Raw genomic sequence first — 20,007 nt, 5'->3', positions numbered from 1 at the left:
ACATCACAACTTGGTTTTGAAACCTTTGTTGTACCGGCAATAAAATCTTACTATTCCTAGAGGAAAAAAATACACAATATTACATTACACTAACAGCTCGTTTTACCTATAAGCTAATAAAGATGTGCGTTCATGTTCATCAGGAGTTAATTCAGGAACAACAGAGAGATTCGATATTTGGACAGCAGCCCATCCAAACTGGAAAAGGCAAATGAATGTGCCATAATAGAGGATCTTTGCCCATGTATCACTATATTCACATCCAAAACATTGTGAGAAGATAAATGGAAAGCTAGCAAGTACACAAATAGTACCTGAAACAAGAAAAGAAACAATTAAAATTTAGATAATAATACTAAATAGTTTGAATATTAATAAAACAAAATATATACGCTTATCAGCAAAAGGAATCAGTTAACTTAATGTCTATCTTAAATTATCCAAACGTAACCTCACTGACAGGTAACTGATCATCATGAGCTAATTATAGAGTACATTCTACATTTGTAAAACTATAGTCAAATATCTCAAATGGGGAGTCTGCCTTTAAAATTCCTATGTAAAAAACTACAATATTTATCTTGGAGATTTTTTTTTATATTAACAGAATATTATGTTGTTATAATTTAAAAATGGTATATTTTACTTTAGTTCAATATTTAATTTAACAAGGAATAGGAGTTTGGAGATGGAGTGCTTTTGATTCTTATATGAAAATCCAAAAATTCTGATCCAAAAATTAATTTTAAAACTCTTTTTAAATGAACCTAGAATGCAATTCAGCTCTTTGCTAATCAATGAACTTTGTGGTAATTATAAGATTGGACTTATAGATCAGATGTTTATTCAAGTTTAACTATTATCAGAAGACAATTAATTTTTATTAATAAGACTGATTAATGCTGTTCCACCTTATCTTGTATGTAGTGTTATCTATTAGAAATAGGTTGAACGTGAAATTATAAACTGGAAACTAGATGAATATCTTTTTTTTTAGATTTAACAGTTCTGGTCAGGTTTTTCTTTTTTTATCTTTTCTTTTGCATCTGGTTCATTTTTTAAGTCTTTAAATTTAGGTTTCAATGATTTTATATTTTAAGTGGTGCATATCGGAGATGATGATGTGAATGAAGGTTGATTGATTAAACTGATAACGTGGTATTACTGTCTTTCAAATTTTATGATAGTGATGTTAAACAGATGTAATATTATAATGCAGGTAATTATGTAATATAAGTAAATGAATTTAGCGATGATTGCCAACAAACAAGATTATCTTACTTTGGGTTTCAGTTCATTTATATCTTGTACAATATAAATTTTGATTTATAACTGTTTGTATTTCTATATTTTCTGTAAAAAAAAATCCTACTATGAAATAAAGCTATGTATTTTATATAACAAATAAATAAATAAGATGAGAAATTATATTAAACTTTATACTTTTTGAAAAATTATAAAAATATTCTGTAAACAATGTATTCTATCATTGATTTAAATCAAAATCCCAATATTTTCTCAGCTGTAGAAAAAATATGGTATGCAACTCTTTATCATGGCCATTAATGCACTCTTGTATCAATGGCTGTCATTAAAGGCTTGTTGCATAATGTACTATTTTTGTCTAAATTAAATATAAATATTAACAAGAAGGTTGACTCTCATGTAACTGTTTTTCAAATCATTAGCACGTGATAAGATTGATGGCCTAAGAATCAGTCTACCTATTTTCTGTGATGGATCATGGCTGCAGATTAAAATAACTGTAGCTACTCATGATCAAACTGTACTGTTTTGACTTGCTACAGTGTATCTGGGATGGTTATATAATATGTGTTTAAAAACATTCATACAGCATATTTAAATACAACATTAACTTATTATTATTAACTTTGCAATTATTATTGCAGATTATTATTTCATAAATACTGCAATATTTAATCAAAATTATAAATTATTCTACATAAAGCAGTGCTTAAATTACTGTAGAGTTCATTCCTACTAAACAGTTTATCATTATTTTAAGCAAAATTATCATATCTATAGACATTAATTCATCATCATTTGTCATAATTCTAACAGTTGTCTGCTACAAGTCATTCCTAAAAATGGCACAACCATTCTCAATACTAATAATCATCCCAAACCATGCCAAGTAGGGAAAGTGAAAAGTTAAATAGTTTTCAATGCTTTCTTTACTGGAACAAACATACTTTTTAAATCAGTAAATAATTGAAAAGTAGATAACATCCAGTCTTAGATGCAACGATGCCTTCATTCTATTTACCACAGACTATGCAGTGAACACCATCGCTTTCAGAGAAAGCAACCCTGACTAGTGTTACTTATCATACCCAGTGCTTTCTGAGTGTTATAGCCATAACAATGATTGGCACAGACAGTGTTAAGGAACAAAACTTTATGCTCCTTCATGAAACATTAAATACAGTGCCTCAACTTGAAAAGACAAAATATTATCTTTATTAGATTTTGATTTAAATAATGAATGATTGCTGTATGAAAATCAAGTCATTGTAAAGCACATCCTTCTGAGTGATTTTAAATGTAAATTAAATGCTACAGGTTTACATACTAAATCAAGAAATCAATCACATAAATTTAATTTAAAGCAAAGTTCATAGCTACTTCTATATTTTTTGTTCCATCCAGGTAGTCATGTACAATTGATTACAGTTACTTTTCTTAAATAAAGTAATATAATATGAAAGAATTCTTTCACACACTTAGTGAAGCACCAATATTTTTGAAGTACAAATGAGAAATCTGTATGTGTCTCCAAACAGGAATCACATGGTTACTAGATGCTGCCGGCATAGCGGCTGAACTTGTCTACTGAATCTCCTCATTCAGAAGAGGGAGATGTACAGGTGAGCAGTAAGGCAGATGTGGAGGCTTACTGCTTGTCCACAGATGAGTTCCCGATAAAGCCCATCAGGGCTAGGAATGGGGGGGGGGGTGTGATGACCAGAATTGTCACAAGGTGGGTGTCTTCCCCTACGGAGGTTGAGATGTCCACAGATGAGTTAGGAATGGACGGGGTGGTGTGGCAACCAGATATGTAAAAAGGTGGGTGTTCTTCTCCCTCGGGGGATAATTGAGATGTCCCAGATGAGTCCGAGTCATTGCGGAGTCTCCTGAGGTAACGAAACTCGAGGTCAAGGTTGACTCGAAGTGAAAGCGTAGGGCCCAGGTAATTGTCTATGACATTGACCGGCGGCTATCTGATGTGAAAGTTCTATCTCTTGTTTGGGAACAGAACTCTGAAATGGATGAGGCTGAATTCAAGAAAGAATGTAGGCTACTCTTCAAGACTGTAAGCATGATGACCATCATCATGGTGTTTTTGAACTTGGTGCTGGCCTCTTTAAGAAGTTTGTGTCTGAGGGTAGATTATATGTTGATCTAACGTCCTGTCGTGTCAACGAGTATGTTGACGTGCAAAGGTGCTTCAAGTGCTGTCGTTTTGGCCACAGGGCCAAATTCTGTAAGTATGCGTTGGTCTGTGTGCTTTGTGGCAAGGAAGGTCACAAGCATGACGACTGTCTGCAGAAAGCTGAGGCTCCATCCTACGTAAACTGTAAAAGGTTGCACAAAGAGTGCAGAAATTCGGTCAACCCTACGGACTGTGGCTGTTACTTATGTGCGATAGAATTGTATTTCTATTCCTTGGGTAGTTAGTATCCTTCTTTGAAGCTTGATGTTTGTATGTAGTGTTAGGTCAATAGGTGTTGTGAGTCTCGGGGTTGCTTTTCGCAGCACCCATCAAAAGTTGGGTGATCTACCAGGTCATGCGGTTCCTAAGTTTTCTTCGTAATGTATTGTGATCCATCTGCTCTTTGATGCAGAAGGCTCTTGATTTTAGGTTTTATGTGATTGCCAAATCGCTTCTTTGGCAAAAAGTTAGCTGATGAACTTGTGGGCCCTTCTTATGGACTTTTGACTCTGTTCGCAGGGTCATCATTGTTCTGTAACACTGTTTCAGAACCAAGTGTATATGTGCGCCAGAAAATTTAAGACCAGGTGAGAAAGTGTAGAAAACGAAAGTCATGATCCACTCCCAAGGTCAAGTCTCACAACTGACGTTCGAGAGCTTGTCGAAGGTGATCGCCACTTCATTGTTGAAGAAATCGCATCAGAAGTGGATATCAATCCACTTTTGATGAGATCATTTTGGCTTTAGAAAAATTAGTGCTCGATGGGTTCTGAGGTTGTTGACCAAAGTTGACCATTGCTAAATTCATTTACTTATATTACATAATTACCTGCATTATAATATTACATCTGTTTAACATCACTATCATAAAATTTGAAAGACAGTAATACCACGTTATCAGTTTAATCAATCAACCTTCATTCACATCATCATCTCCGATATGCACCACTTAAAATATAAAATCATTGAAACCTAAATTTAAAGACATCATAAAAAATGAACCTGATCCATAATAAAAGATAAAAAAGAAAAACCTGACCAGAACTGTTTCCTGCAGGAAAACGAAGACAGGGCCAGCAATGGAGGCAACGAAGTGACACAAGGCACATGGGATGCTGCGAAAATACCATAGGTGGGCCTCAGCATCCCATATTTTTGTAGAGGGGAAGGGGTTTTAGTGGGTAGGTCTGCAAGGAAGAATTCCACATTACGATGGGGTTTGAGACCACATGGTACCCATAAAAGGTTTCCTCCTCCTCAAAAAACCTTGCTTTGATGTACAGAACTGATTTCGTGAACCAGACATTGAATGTCCATTGATAACAAAAACCCATCATCCTCCATCACCTCCAGTGATTCCTTTCCTCTTCTAATCACTATCCAAAAATAGTTTATCAAGGTTCAATACTGACACCTCCAGACTCTTACCAAGCAATTCATTCAAGTTTGACATTCACAATTGAAGTCCCCTCGAATTAAAATCGGAAGGTCTTCGTATACAGGAGAAGCCTTCTGGATAACATCCATTAAAGTTTCAATATATGTCATACATTTTTGTCAGTCTCCAGTATAACATTTTCAGTATTAACTTATTGTTGTATTAAATTTACATATTTATTAAATTACCATCCTTATAAAAAACAACTACTGCAAATGTTTTTATTAATCAAGATCGTTTAACAGCACTAAAAGATTATCCCCATTACTGAATCATTAACAATAGTTTCAAAAGTTTGGATAAAGAAGGTAACCTTGATATGACCATGTTTCAGTGAAATATAAAAACTTGAAAATTCAGTATTAATGTTCTTAAATAACATATGCTGTTAGCATATATTTGTTAAAACAACATTTTCTGGTAGAAATATCCCTTTTGAAAATATTTGTTGTAATTAATATAAAGCAGAAGTTTCATAAATTATAATTTATCACTAATTTGTAAGAATTCAGCTATAATCATAGGACTTGGGTTATTCTTTCATCTTTTCTTTTAAAACTATAAATGTTTAAAAATTCATTAAACTTAAATTTACAATGTTAGCTTTTCTAGAAAAAGGTTTCAATAAAACTTCACTTTGCAAAAAAGAATTAAAAATTTTAATGCTATTATAAATAGATTCCTGATTAAGCTGATTAATTTATATCTTTGAGTAATCTCCAGTTTTAAAATAATATTTTTATTTTCAATTTTATATATTTTTTACTATTTCTGATAATATCATTTTGAAATTCCTTAACAGATTCTTTTATACTATTTTATAATATTGTTTTCCTCCTTCAATAATTTAATACCAAATGTAACAATTTCCAATTTATTTAAAACATTACACTATCTCTATTTAAATGATCCAACTTAGCTAGCTGCAGGCAATTTCAAACTTGTTTTCTTAATGATTTATACAATTCCTTCCTTATTATTACTCCATAACTACATTTGCTTCCTTCTTTTTTCCTTCTCTACTTTTAATTCCTTCACTTTCAGTTTATTTACATAAACCACACCACTCTTATTAAAAGATACTGCAGCACAAGAATAGCTTCTAGCTACTATAAAACTTAAGGTTGTACAAATGAACAAGAGTACTTTCCTTCTCCACGTCTTGAGATCAACTCCTACTAGACTCAGCAATTCTTGGACTGAGTTTTTTCGAAATGAACTTCTAACAGCAATACAGTTTTTAAATTACCTCAACATTTTTTCTGATACTGATTACTTTACCAATAATTAGTTATTTTTTGTTGCGTTAGCTACGTACATTAATTTTCTACAGAAATTAAGGTATTTTAACTCTAATTCCCAAAAGAATCAATGAAATTTGATTTTTATGTACAACAATGATAAAATTATAATAAAAATATCAGCTACAAGTAGAGACTACAGGCTACTAAGAGAGTTTCTTGAACAATACTCAATTTTGGTTGTTTACAACATAATGCATAATTACAAACAAAAAAAAAAGATAAAACTGAAAATTACAAATGTAATACAATAAAAAATTAGAAGGATTAAAATATTTAATGACAACTACCTAAAAGATGCCAACTTTTTCTTCTTCCATAACCACAACAACAAAAGACACTACCTCTATCAGAACAAAACCCAACAAAAGGTGTCGATAGTGCATCAGCAACTTGACCAAGTAACATTAATGCACCTAAAACAAAAAAATAATAGTACAATAAAAATAAAGAAAGTAAGGAAATTTAACAAATTAATTGAAGTATATAAATAAAATAAATACAAGAAGATAATGAATACATCTTTTCATACTTCATAACTGTTTTTTTTTCATTCTTTAATGGAATTTAGTCTAATCTTTTTTCAAGCCATTGTTTATTAATTTGTCAGCTCATAACTTCAGAAAAAATGAACTGTTCAATCTAAAATTTTTGTAGGTTCAAAAAGCTCTTGGACAGCTGTAAGACTCAAATTTGTACGCATAAATATGTTTTGGTATAAGTTATAGGGTTCCTGTCATGTCACTGGTATTTAAAATTAAATTAATCCATATGGGTATGTCCATTACTTGTAAGATACACATCTAATATTTTTTTTTCCCATTTCCAATAACTAAAAATTAAAGACAGATGTAAAAAGTATTCTAAATAATTTTTTTCATGACAAAAATTTAAAAAAATTTGTTTCTGTAAATAAAGAATTACTTGATTAAAGAATTAATGAGTGTTTATTTTTTAGTTCAATCTCATTTTAATTGTTCAATAAACATATCATTTAAAATGAAACCAAACTTTTGAAATAGCATGCAAGTGTATTGATATTTAAATCTTAATAGTAATGTTACATAGTGGGATTCTTTAGAAATAATATTTTGTTTGCTGGATCACTCTGTTGTTTCATTCCCAGTCTGCAAACATTTAAGAGAGGGTGTTTTGTGCTTGCAATAATTAATATAAAGAAAATGAAAATTGTTTTAAGAATACCTGTGTGACATTATGTACTAAATTGAGCAGGACAATTATAGAAATAATGAGAATGTTACAAGAAGCTTGTAAAGAAGAAGAGTATATGAGCTGTGTATAGGGTTACAATTAGTATCAACATTTAAAGTCAGATACATGCTTAAGTTGTTCAAATGTAAAGCAATGTTGATTGTCTTTTTTGAATGGAATGGTCTTGTTCATTATGATGATCCTTTACAGTCTTAACATCAACAAAAATCTTTACTTGGAAGCAATTGGGCAATGTATGGAGGTCATGAGAAAGATGGGGGCTGAAGCATGATCAAACAGAACACTGATGCTGAACCACGACACGCTCCTGTGCATTTGGTGTTCTTTATTAAAAAAATTTCTATTATGCAGGTTTCTAGTTTCATTCTGTTTCTTAAGATGAAGCCATCATAGAAGGATCATCCAAATGATAGAAGTGATTAAAAAAAAATTTGCAATAAGAACTGCAGACTTCAAAATTGAAAAACAAAAAATCTGATGTAAAGCAATTTATTTGTAAAAGAAGTAAATAAAATAATTCTGGAAAAATTTTATGTATTTTTTGGCAAATCTCTTATACTGGATTTAAAAATAGTTCTATAAAACAATGTAAATAGTTACTTAAGTAATGTACTTACTAACAACTATTAAACAATAAATCATTCATATATCAAACTATAATGTATTTACTTATTAAAAATAAATTACATAAATTGTTCACTATTAATTTATTACTGAATTTGTGTTCAAAAATTTCAAGATCTTTCCCAATTTATTAAAAAAAATTCATAGAATAGAGGAAACAAAATGTGACAAAATTATTTTTATAGACTGTTTTTTGGATTTAAGATTTGAGTATTGTATTAAAAATAAAAACTCTGCTTATATCCATTGTCAATGACATAAACTGATTGCTTATTAAATTAAATTATCCAAACAGCTTTTAAACTCACAGGCACCTCAGCCTAAAAGGCATTTGTGCATGCCTGTCTGGGATTTATTTTTGATCAGTTTTATCTTCTTAATAAAATGCACACCTGGTTTATCAAATCCTGTGCCTGGAGAAAGGGAATCCCAAACATAAAATCTCTTTTGTTTAGAGTACCTAAAATTGTGAAAATGAATACAGTAACCTTTTTGTACAATCACATACTAGGTATTGTCAAAGAAAGCTCACATTATGTTAACACCCTTTTAGGTTGAAAAATCAGCTCTCGCAATACTTTCAATCTCAGCGTGTCTAGATGCCCATCTGTTTAGTCAGTTGAGGGATTTCTAAACCAGTAAAGATAGAGACTTGAGTTAATAACTGAAAATGCTGCCTGCCTGTTCAAGAGTATAAAAAACACATCTAACAAAATTTCATGTTAAGATTCCTATCTAGATAAGAGACAAGGGCACATATATATATATATATATATATATATATATATATATATATATATTGTATTTGTACTTATCAGCAACTTGTCCTAACTGATGGGTTAATTCATCAACACCCAGCAAAAACTACAGAAGATAAATTGATGAAAAATACAAGTTCTTACAGTGTAAGTGCAAAGTAAGAAAGGATTTTTTGAAATTTTGAGTTTAAAAGGTTAAAATGTAGTAACAATGAAATTTACTATTTTATTTATTTCTTGGTAACAAATGAAGATATCAACTTGATTTTTGGTGTGTGCTATTCACATCTTCATGTGAATAGCTAAAAACTAATTTCTAAATTATTTGAAATTCCGACTTTAAAGGGTAAAAATGGATTTTTTAATTTTTTTTGGAAACTAGGCTATTTTTTAATCTCTAGGTAACAAATGATGACACCAACTTGATTCTTGGTGAGAGTAATTTTCATGTGAATATCTAAAAACCAATTTATAGATTTTTCTAAATTCAACCTTGAAAGGGATGAAGAAAGGTAAAAACCTTTTTTGAACAATGATAGCAAATTTTCCCCATTACTGACTACTACTAAATGAGCTATTCAATCAATCTGGACTTGGTAATACTCTTCAGATAAATATCTAAAGCCCGTTTTTGGGTTGTTTTTTTTAATTTCAATTTTTTTAAGGTTTTTGATGGTGTATGGTATAGTGACTCAACCAACACAGCCACTGTTATAGTATGTGTGATGCAATTGTTTGCAACTGCCTCCAGTTACTTGACTAAAAAAACATAAAATAAAACAAAATTAAAAAAAAGGAGAAACAAAGTACAGGCCACCTTCTACTGCTATTTGTCGTGTAACACTAAAAACCGGGAAAAATATAATTTTTAACCATATGAAGGATGGCTAAACAGCTACAAGTAATATTTTTAAGATGGAGGGGCAAACTATTTTAAAAAACCAGCATTCTTCAGATCACTTAGTTTCAGGTCCTGTACTGACCAAACTGTTAGTCTGAAGAAATTACAATACACTGATGGTTTTTTTATAAATTGAACAAGCTTTAATTATTTATCATTATTATTCTCATAAGCATGAGTTTAATGAACACACGAGGGTCCAGGGGGGAGTACCCCCCTGACAAGATGGGAAGGGTGAGTGAAGCCAGCCCTGACCTGTGAAATATTCCCTGACTGCGATGGGTAATACAAGTAACCATATAGTGTGGGTGAAGCTGTGATGGGGGATGCTAGAACTCGTATATGAAATAAATAATTCTGCTATTAAAAAAAATATTGTCGTGAAACTGCGATGGGGGAATGCTGGTATATTTCTCACAATTCATCTGTTTCCCTTATACTTTGACTCCTTCTTCCCTGTTTTGATTTTGAGGGTGCAAGTCTGAAACTATTAATCTTTTATACTGGGGATACCAAACCTGGTATTTCATGAAAGAGTCCCTGAATTATTGATCATACATGGTAGGGGTAATCTAGGATTCTGTTAGTTACATAAGTGTTTTTTATTACAACTGTTACACAGTAGCGACTGATTTTGTTATATATTGAAAATTGTTACAGTAAAAGTTCAGTTGACAAAGCACAGATCCTAGAAGTAAAGGTTCTGGGTTCAATTAACAGTTGATACTTGAGGGTGTTTCATCAGTCAGTAATAATCTCTTACTCATGCACAAGTAAAGACTTATGCAGGAATCAACTATTAGAAAAAAAGACAATTTAGAAACATAACTTACTGAATTATTAAGTAAATGTACAGCTGAGTTTACTGTCCTCAGGTTAGGACCAAATAAAATGGGGAGATACCTGAGCTATTTATTTTAAGAAAAGTGTGCATTGTATACTGTATACTTTTGCCTTTTATTTCATTTCAAACATGTCCAAATTTTCCCGAAATAACATAAATCTCAAAAATAATACAAATATGTTACGCACCTGATACTTTGCTACTTAATCCAAGAACAAGATTAAGAAAAAGTAATAAATATGAAAACCACATGGAAGCACATAGGTCATTAAGTACATGGCCGACACTATAGGCCAACTGAGTTGAAAGGGGGAGAACCATTCTACCCCCTTTCTCTGAAATCAAACACAAATCATAATTACAATTAGAAAATAAATAATATTATTACAAAACTAAACAAGCTGTAAGAACAGTAACCATAAAAACAAGAATTATAAGACACTTAGAATATAAGAAAATTTGATTTGGTCAGCACATTTCATTTTTCCCTAAAAGTACATTTTATCAAAAGCAAGATTTTTTATAATTTTAATATTACAGTTTCTGATATCAAATAACTAAATATTTAAAAATAAAAAATAGCCAATTAAAACAATGGCTGATCTTTTAAGTTATTTTTCCTATGAATAAGTCCAAACTTCAGAAAATAAAATAAAATCATAAAAGTTTTTTGACAGTTGCTTTTGTACCAATGTTATCATTAAGGGTTTTCAGTTGAAAACAACTGAAATAGCTATTAAAAATTCACTACAATCCAAAAAGATAACTCTACAAATAAGCCATTGATCAAGCAAAATATCCAATGATATCTAAGGAAAATTAGTTCTTCAATAAACTATTTTAAAGTTCTTCTAACAGTACTGTTAGGTAAACTAAATTTATGAACTCTACAAATAAATTAAATAAATTTTCTGATCCTTCCACCATTACTTGTACTAACTTATTCGGACATACAGACATACTCACATTTTATGAACTGGTCAAACTTCAACTATATACATATACATTGTTTCAAAAATGTATGTCACACAAACTAACACAAAAAGCTTTTGCAATCTAATTAGTTTTCCCTAAGAAAAAAATACTGAAAAATTTCCATAATATAGATTTTTATTAAATTGTATGTTACCGCATTTTGAAAAGATAATAGTTTATATGCATATTTAAATTTATCTTTAACATAAAACACATTTATTAAAAAATAAATTATAAAATTGTGAATTCAAAAACTTAATTTTATGTACTGTTTAAATTAATTCTGATTTAACACAAATTTTGTGTAAGAAACATTATGTATTGCAATACATTAGAACTTCAATTAACTATGGTAATAATTAGTTGCAGCTTTTTTTGTATTTTTTTTTCTTTATTATGAACATTCTTCTTAATGAACTTGTTTAGTATTAGACATTAGCAATTATTTGGTAATTACAACTCTGGTTACAGCTAACTAGAATTAAGAGTTGTTTGACCTTGAAAATTACTACCTAAAATTCTTCAAACACGATATTTACTGACAAATTGGACCTTGATTTCCCATGATTTTTCTTTTGATATATGAAACTCAGAGCTATTACTCTCTGGATGTCTCATCACATTTTTCCTCTTAACAATTGAAACTGCCTCTGAGCTAGTATTCAGCTCACTGTTAACCTCATCTCTTCAATAATTCTTAAACAATCATCAAATTACGCACTTTTCAAAGATCTGAGTATTACGGAATTTATTACGTACTCAATATTTTGTTATGAGTGTATATAATACTTCATAAAACAGATATCTTTTATATGCATAATATTTATTTCATAATTTAACATGCAAGTTGATGAATGAATATATAAGTAAGACAATATAATTAATACACAAATAATATCAAAATGAAGTTTTATACAGTACCAAACAAATTTATCTAGTACTATAAATTTATCTTTTTTGCACTGACTAAATAGAAATAATTGGTGAAATAAATTTAAATAAACTGTTTATTAAAAATATTTCTGCCAATACAAAACAAAAAGAACCTGAAAATGTATAAACTCTGTAGAATGAAAAATTTGGTTATTTTCTAAAGAAGGCTGATAAAAAAGTTGTAATATTTTCCTGGCCTTGGTTATTTATTTTTATAAAAATAATGATACATATCTAAGATTTTTTTTGGGGTGTGGGTAATTTATGATGAAGTTTTATTGTAAAATTATCAATGTATGTTTAAATAAACCAAAAAAAAAATTTATATTCATAAAATCATATTTCTAAATTTTGATCAGCTCCTTCACCCCGAATATTTCCTCCGTGTTTTTTTTTATCACTTGCACTACTACTATGCCTAGAAAGACATAAAAAGGATTTGGTTAAAAAAAAAATGCAATAAATAAAAACAATAACTTTTTGATTTTTGGGAAGGGGGAATTTTGGGACAGATTCGTTTAAAAAATGATAAGATATGCATGCATACATGCATGTACTGAGCTTAATATAAAATGGGGTTTGAAAAGTTTTGAGAAAAATTGACCCCAAAAACTATCTATAACCCCTGGAGATATTAACTCCAAAATTTTACCCGCAAATTTTCTCATGTACATGATCTCTGTTCAAAATATTATCAAAATTGGTTACTCCAGTCAAACGTTATTAAGCTTCAAACAGCAACACACGAACATACATAAGTGCAAACATTACCGCCAACTTTTTTTTGTTGTCTTTTTGGGTTCCTGGGTCATGAAATGTAGAAAAATGCAAAAAACACACCCATTTTTTGACTAACTACCATACTTTCCTTCTTGCAGTATAGCTCTAGAACTAACATTCCAGGTAAAAACACAATGAGATGTAAAGATATTAGTAAAAATGAGTGATTGGAGATAGAATCAAGTGCATCAAACTTTTTAAATATATGATGCCAAAAAAACTGTTACAATTGTTTAAGAAGTGGATAACCATGAATATTTTAATACATGAAATGAAAAAAAGTCATAATGAAGGAGTTAATATTTGCAACAAAGAAATGAAAATTCTTTCTCTGATTATCATCTGAATCGGGCCATTTGATAATTTAATAATTGACACAATTTAAATACCATAATCCTAATTTTTTGTTGTATTCACAAACTGTACTAAAATACAATTACCTTAAAAAGTAAACACTGTTGAAATATATATTTATATATGCAGTTTATCTTTAATATGGGTGTAGGATGGTATACCATCTATATATTTTAATTAAATAATAAATGATTTATTATTAATTACTGATCAGAATAAAATTCTCAATTAATCAAAGTTTCTAGCATCTGAGCCAACAGCAACCCCAATTATCTAAAAAAATCTATCTCTTCTAGCATTTATTAAAAATGAGAGATGAAAAATTATAACTTGACATTTTATAATTAAAATTCTTTTTTAAACAGACTTAAACACAAACTTTTTACTTTTATTATTTTCTAAAATTGTAAACCTGATTTATTAATGCCAATCTATGGAAATTTATAATGGAAATTATAGATTTATAATTTATTATTAAATTTTAAATTTATTTATTTATAATGGAAATTTATTTGTGCAATTTTATTTTTTTTAAATAAAGTATTTTAAAAATTTATACATACACGCTATGGATTTAGTTTTAAATAATATTTATCACAACCATATTAAAAAAAAAAACAAAACAAAAAATTTAAAAAACTGCCATTAAAATAATTATATAACAATTGTTGCTGTTTATGAACTGCACTTAGATGTATACATACACAAAATTAAAATGTTCTAATTTATATATACATAATATATATCAAATCTGAATGTATGAGTAATCTTTATTCATACAAAAACAGTTATTCACTTATATTCTCCCACCACATACTACTTCAACATGACACATGGAATATGATTACTAATAACACTGTTTATTCATCTGTGGTTTCCTCTGAAACTATGTATCAATACTGATAATTCTGAAAATGCAATATTTTCTATATTTTGTTTTAAGAAATAAGTTTCCATCAGCAGTTTCTGAAATACTATCAGAGAGGTGGTTGAGAACTACTCTGAAAAATGCATGTTCGAATTAAATATTATAATCAAGTAAATGTTTATTACAAAAAAAACCCAAAAAAAAACAAATGAAGAAGAGGAGAGTTATATTAAATGGGTTATATATCAATTTGTAAATAAAAATCTAAAACTAATCTCATAAATTTTCAATCTGTAGATTCTTATTTATGTGTAAATGGTTTTTACAATTTTTTTTATTTCTGAATTTAAGTGAATTTTTGAAATAATGAACTTAATTTATTTAACTAACTGGGTTGACTGAAATAATTTTTTAGTAGTAAGGATATAGATCAAAATTGGGAATGATAATTTCTGATGGATGACACACTCTTTATACATTACAACTGAATTAAACAATATATAAGGCATATGCAATTTTTATAAACAGGTTTTTCCTTCTTTGGAAAAATTTATTACAGTAAGCTTGACAATTTGTGCTTTTGCAACTTTATATCTGAAAAAAAGTTTTTTCACATTTATCAATTTGAGATGAAGTTGAAAAAGCTGCAACAAAATCACTGATTAAAAGTCTTCTTTTTTTTTCCAAGGCCACTGAGGATGGACCACTGGTCCAGCAGTCATACATTGTGCATCCTCAGTGGTTACCTGGCCTCTAACCTCCCAGGACCCTACAGGATCCAGTAGGCTGGGACTCACCCAGTAGGCTGGGACTTGGTCTTTTCTTTGTGCTATGCCTCAAACCAGTTTCGCTCCAAGGAGGGGATCTAGTCAGGTCTCCGGTCTTTTTAATCTTTCCCAACTCAACGGGTCCCCGGTCAATCATCAAGAGTGGCCCTCCTCAGCAAATCGCCCTCTCATTAGCAGGGCTGCCCTTGTATTTCTCTACCTCCAGTATCTGTCCCCATCCCATTCCCTAGCATTTCCCTCATTGATTTGTATTATTCTGGTTACCATAGAGGCTACGTTACCCCATTCATGTTTTCCTTCTAGCAAGTACTGCAGCGTGTTTTCTGGATGCAATTGACTTATCCCAAATGAGTGACTAATCTTGTTCCATCTATTTCATCTCTATATTCAGTGTTCTAGGGAATCAATTCCATTTCAGTATCGGCAGTCTGGGGTTATCCACCTACCAAAACGATGGAGGAAACCCCAAACTCACCATGTCCAGTTAACAGTTGTGTGAGATGGAAGCCCACCTCTCCGTACCCCCTGTTTATCCACATGCTGACTTGAGGAATTATCCTTCTGGTCCAGCCTCCAGTATCAAATGTTTCTCACTGTGCCTGCCACTCTTCAAGCATCTGTCTTTTAGCTTCACTTCTAGGTATCCCGACAGGGGGCAATTCTCGTTATGACTTCTACTGTGTTTTTTGATACCATCTTATATGCAGACACTATTCGTATCGCACCTTATCTCTGCAGAGCAGATACATTATTTAGGTTCTTATTATCAAAGGCCTCGGCCCACACCAGGATTGCGTATAAAATAATTGTAATTGCAACTGACAAAATCAGTCTCTTTTTTGATGAACATGGCCCCCTGTGTCTGGTCATGAGCCTGCTCAACTTACCAATCATAGCCTTAGCTTGGTGCATTACTCTGTTCAAGTGCAAAAGTCTACTGAGGTATTTCTAATCTGACAGGCTTAGCTAATAAATGTAATATGAATTCTCCAGTGATCAAAGCTTGACACATTTAGTTGTGAAACTACAACTAAATGTGGTAGCACTCTGATATCAGTGGTAATGATAGATTTTTCAAATTATCATGGCTTTTTACACACTACAAAAATTGTTATTCATCTCATTCTCTGACATAATACCTAATTATGGTCCCGGAGGTTATAAAAAAAAAAAAAATTATCTTGGTGGAGAAAGTGTGAAACATTTAAAACATTAACACACTGGGAATCAATGTCCTCCAGTATTTCAGTCAAGGGTATTTTAAATAACTTTAGAGGAAACCCCTTGAGGATTAAATGTGGAAAGAGAAATAGGATAATCAGAATCAAGGTCTTCCCTTCAGGATGTCAGAATGTACTTATAACATAGTTCTAGAAAAGTTTTTTAAAATTCTTTAATAATTATTATTTAAAAATTCATTGACAGAGTAATACTGTATCTGTAAAAGAAAATGTTTTCTGTGTATTACATAAATAGATGGGGGAATGTTTTAAATGGTTTGGTAATTTAATGAAAATGGAATGGAACATTAGCATAATAAAACCTTGTCTTGTAAGCCGGAGTATTGTGCTGAATTATATGAAATCAGTTCCATTATCTGGTTTCATAAAGGTGGATATTTAAAGAATAAATGAATATTTTATTTCTTTTTTAGCAAAGATAGTACATTCATAAATACAATTTTAAACAACAATTAGTAAACATATTTACTTTTCTAAATATTGATCTAAACTTAGGGCATCAAACAATCATCTGACAGCCAATTTTTGTACCTTGAAAACTTGTTCTGACTGAGGGAGTCTAAAGAGATGATATACTTTAGAAGACAATACATATAAGCAAAATAAATGTTTAATAATGATGACAAGTTTACTGTTTTATTAAGACGAATCAAAGCAAAACAATACGATTTCATTTGTTACAACTAAATAAAAATGTGGCTTTCTGTTTTCATATAACAATACTTCAATTTATAAACAAACAGTTCTAAAAAGATATATAATAACAAAATTACAAATTAGCAAAAATTTCATAACAATCGGTTGTAATAATATATTGCTATTTAGTTACATCTTTTAAACTTCTTCATATAAAAAAGTTTTTTTTTCAGAAATAAAACAAAATTTTTAATTAATTACAGGGGTATTATATTCTTAAAAATAAATAAAAACAATTAAAACTTTTTAAAAACTGTTTCTTTTATGTGTGTTGCTTTAAAAAAAGAATTACCTTTACTTATATTTTACAAGACAGACCATTAAAAAATACAATAAAGAAAAATATCTGTTAAATGAAATGATTTATCATAACATAAATGACACTTAACGGAGAAAATCTGCTAGTCTCTTTATATATACGACTTAAGAAAATTGTTAAGATATAATATATGGAATACATTAATCAATCATACTGTATTAAAAATTAATATTTGTACGATAAATGACACACCAAACGCAGATAATATAAATTATCTGCCTCATTCACTAACACAAATTCCAATCCACAAGGAAGGATTGAAATGCAAAAATTATTGAGACTTTTTTTACAAAAGTTTGTTGAGAAATTTACAAACTTGGAATACAAACGACTAATCTGAGAGGAATAGTACCCATAGAGACTGTTTGGACAAGCAGAAAAATGTCTCTTGGAGAAAAATTGCTGGATGAACCAAGAGCGCTGACCCTTAGGGACTTATTAATTGTATTTTTCAATGAATAATTACGTAATATTTTACAGAGAAAGGATTACAATGCAAGATCATTTATGTTGCATTTTTACATTATAACTATAGCTTCACTATAGCTGCTATGTAGATGGGAAAGAAGTATGATGATTAGTCAAAACCTGGTTTTGATGTTTGATTTTATCTGGTTTTCACCGAATCTTGACGAATTGACCCCTAAGGACCCCAGAAAACCGAAAAATGGCATCAAAATTTCCACGACTAAATGAGCGTAGTTATGAATGCATGTTGGTGTGGAAATCGCCTTGACCGATTTTCACCAAACTTGGCTAAAATATTTCTGTAGTAGGGGCATTGATGCTATTACATTTTCAATTAAAAAGGTCAGGGGATGGGGGATACAGTTGGGAAAAACGAAATCGTCTCCATATTTTGCATAATTACGGTTATATATATTTTTTTGATGATTTTGTGAATATTAATAAAGTAAACATTTGTAAAAAAATTGCTAAATATCACCCTCATCCCTAAAAATGGTTTTAATTTTGAAGAATTATAGAAGGCAGTACACGGGGTGATTTCCGTTGCTCTTTTTTAACATTTTTGTGAACAATTATAAAAAGAACAACATCTTTTGTGTAAAAGTTTTTTCGCTAAATTGCACCCACATCCCAAAAAATAGTAATAATTTTGAAACGTTGTAGAAGGCAGTTAAACCGGTCTTTTTCGTTGCAGTTTCTTCTATTAGCATTTCGTTGGATCCACAAATTTGTTCCCCATCAAAGTGGGATCTTAACCCAGCTAACCCTTCCCCCTTATACAACCCACATCACACTTAGCGGCTGGACTATTGCGTAGTCGTCTGCTATGTTATGACGTCGCAGGTGAGAGGTAAAATTAAATAAATTAATAATATTTAAAGTGTAAAAATTTATTTAAAGTGGCCGCTAGTACCGGCCACACCCGTGTGAATGAAATACGGTACGTGCGCACGTTTTAGGTAGGATCATTGCATTAAATAAACAAAAACCATTTTATTTAAATAAAATTATAAATATTTTAAATTAAGTTGTGTGTGTAAGCCATGCTTCAGAACAAAGCCGCGTGACGGGAATGTCCTATAACTGTGTTGTCAGCTTTTTGATTATATAACAATTAACGGCGCAACTTTCATAATATTTACATATAATAAGAAGATGGCCTGCTGAACAAAATTGAGACGGTTTTTTGTCGTGTGTGACAGGAAACTAACCAAAAAAAAAAGAAGATTTAACGACTTCCACAGGGCGGAGTTCTAAAAGCCTTTTTAAAATATATAGTAAAATATAACAGATACAAATTCAGGCACATAGTACAACTCAGGTACTTGGGGCAAAAACTATTGAAATGAATTTCGTTTCTCGAAACCGGCAGGAAAATTCACAAATTTGGGGATATGGCATCTGCGAGAAACTAAGTCCCCGAAAAGATAAGTTTAATTCGTCGAAGAAAGCAACGGAACGAAAACGGTCAAAGACCGTATTTTCATTAAAAGAGGAAAACCAGAAAAAATGGTAGAAATCAGTTTACGGGGTCAAAGTAAAACCAAGAGTAACGCATGCTACAAAATTAGGGGCAAAATGGTTGTAATAGCCTAACTTTTTTTTTGGTGGGTGCAGCCCTCAAATCTAGTAAAAAGAATGTGGCTTGTAGACGCAAAACCTTTGCGGTCCGTTTACCGGTCAACGATTAGAAATGAAAGATAGAAATAGAAAGCACCAACCTTAACTACTATAGGAGGAGAGATCAGCGCAAAAATCAAATTGGAATGCAAGAATATTCTTGCATATATATATATATATATTTCTTATGAAGTAGAATTTGTATATTCTTGCATATATATATATATATAGAAGGGCTTGCAGTGAAAACGTGATAAGAACCTGAAACTGAGAGTATGACCTCTTCGAAAAGCTAGTAGTTTCCCATAGAATTTTTGCGACATACAAGGGCTGCGATCGAAAACTGCAAGAATTTTTCACGATTGACATTTTCAAAACTCATTACTAAATCTTGCTGCATCTATCCAGAGGA

The 20,007-nt window shown here is 30.6% G+C and overlaps 1 protein-coding gene across 6 annotated transcripts in view; it reads right to left on the bottom strand.

Annotated features, from left to right (window-relative positions):
- Positions 1-20,007, bottom strand: part of LOC142321868 (major facilitator superfamily domain-containing protein 12-like) — a 122,475-nt gene that overhangs the window by 36,884 nt on the left and 65,584 nt on the right. For 5 of the 6 annotated variants that reach the window (XR_012755724.1, XM_075360330.1, XM_075360329.1 and 2 more), the window contains exons 2-4: positions 10,742-10,888; positions 6,484-6,609; positions 107-314 (exon numbers count right to left, since the gene is read on the bottom strand). Coding sequence is in view for 5 of the 6 variants with exons in the window: in XM_075360328.1 (XP_075216443.1) it covers positions 107-314; positions 6,484-6,609; positions 10,742-10,888 (481 nt within the window). In the remaining variant the exon portion in view is untranslated. Of the gene's footprint in view, positions 1-106; positions 315-6,483; positions 6,610-10,741; positions 10,889-14,158; positions 14,289-20,007 lie in introns of those variants that run through there. The other variant, XM_075360331.1, reaches the window with a different exon arrangement.

This window comes from Lycorma delicatula, chromosome 3, assembly GCF_047948215.1.
Source record: "Lycorma delicatula isolate Av1 chromosome 3, ASM4794821v1, whole genome shotgun sequence".
Taxonomy (NCBI): Eukaryota; Metazoa; Arthropoda; class Insecta; order Hemiptera; family Fulgoridae; genus Lycorma; species Lycorma delicatula.
Note: the sequence above shows the minus strand (reverse complement) of the source record. Positions and strands in the feature narration are given on the sequence as shown.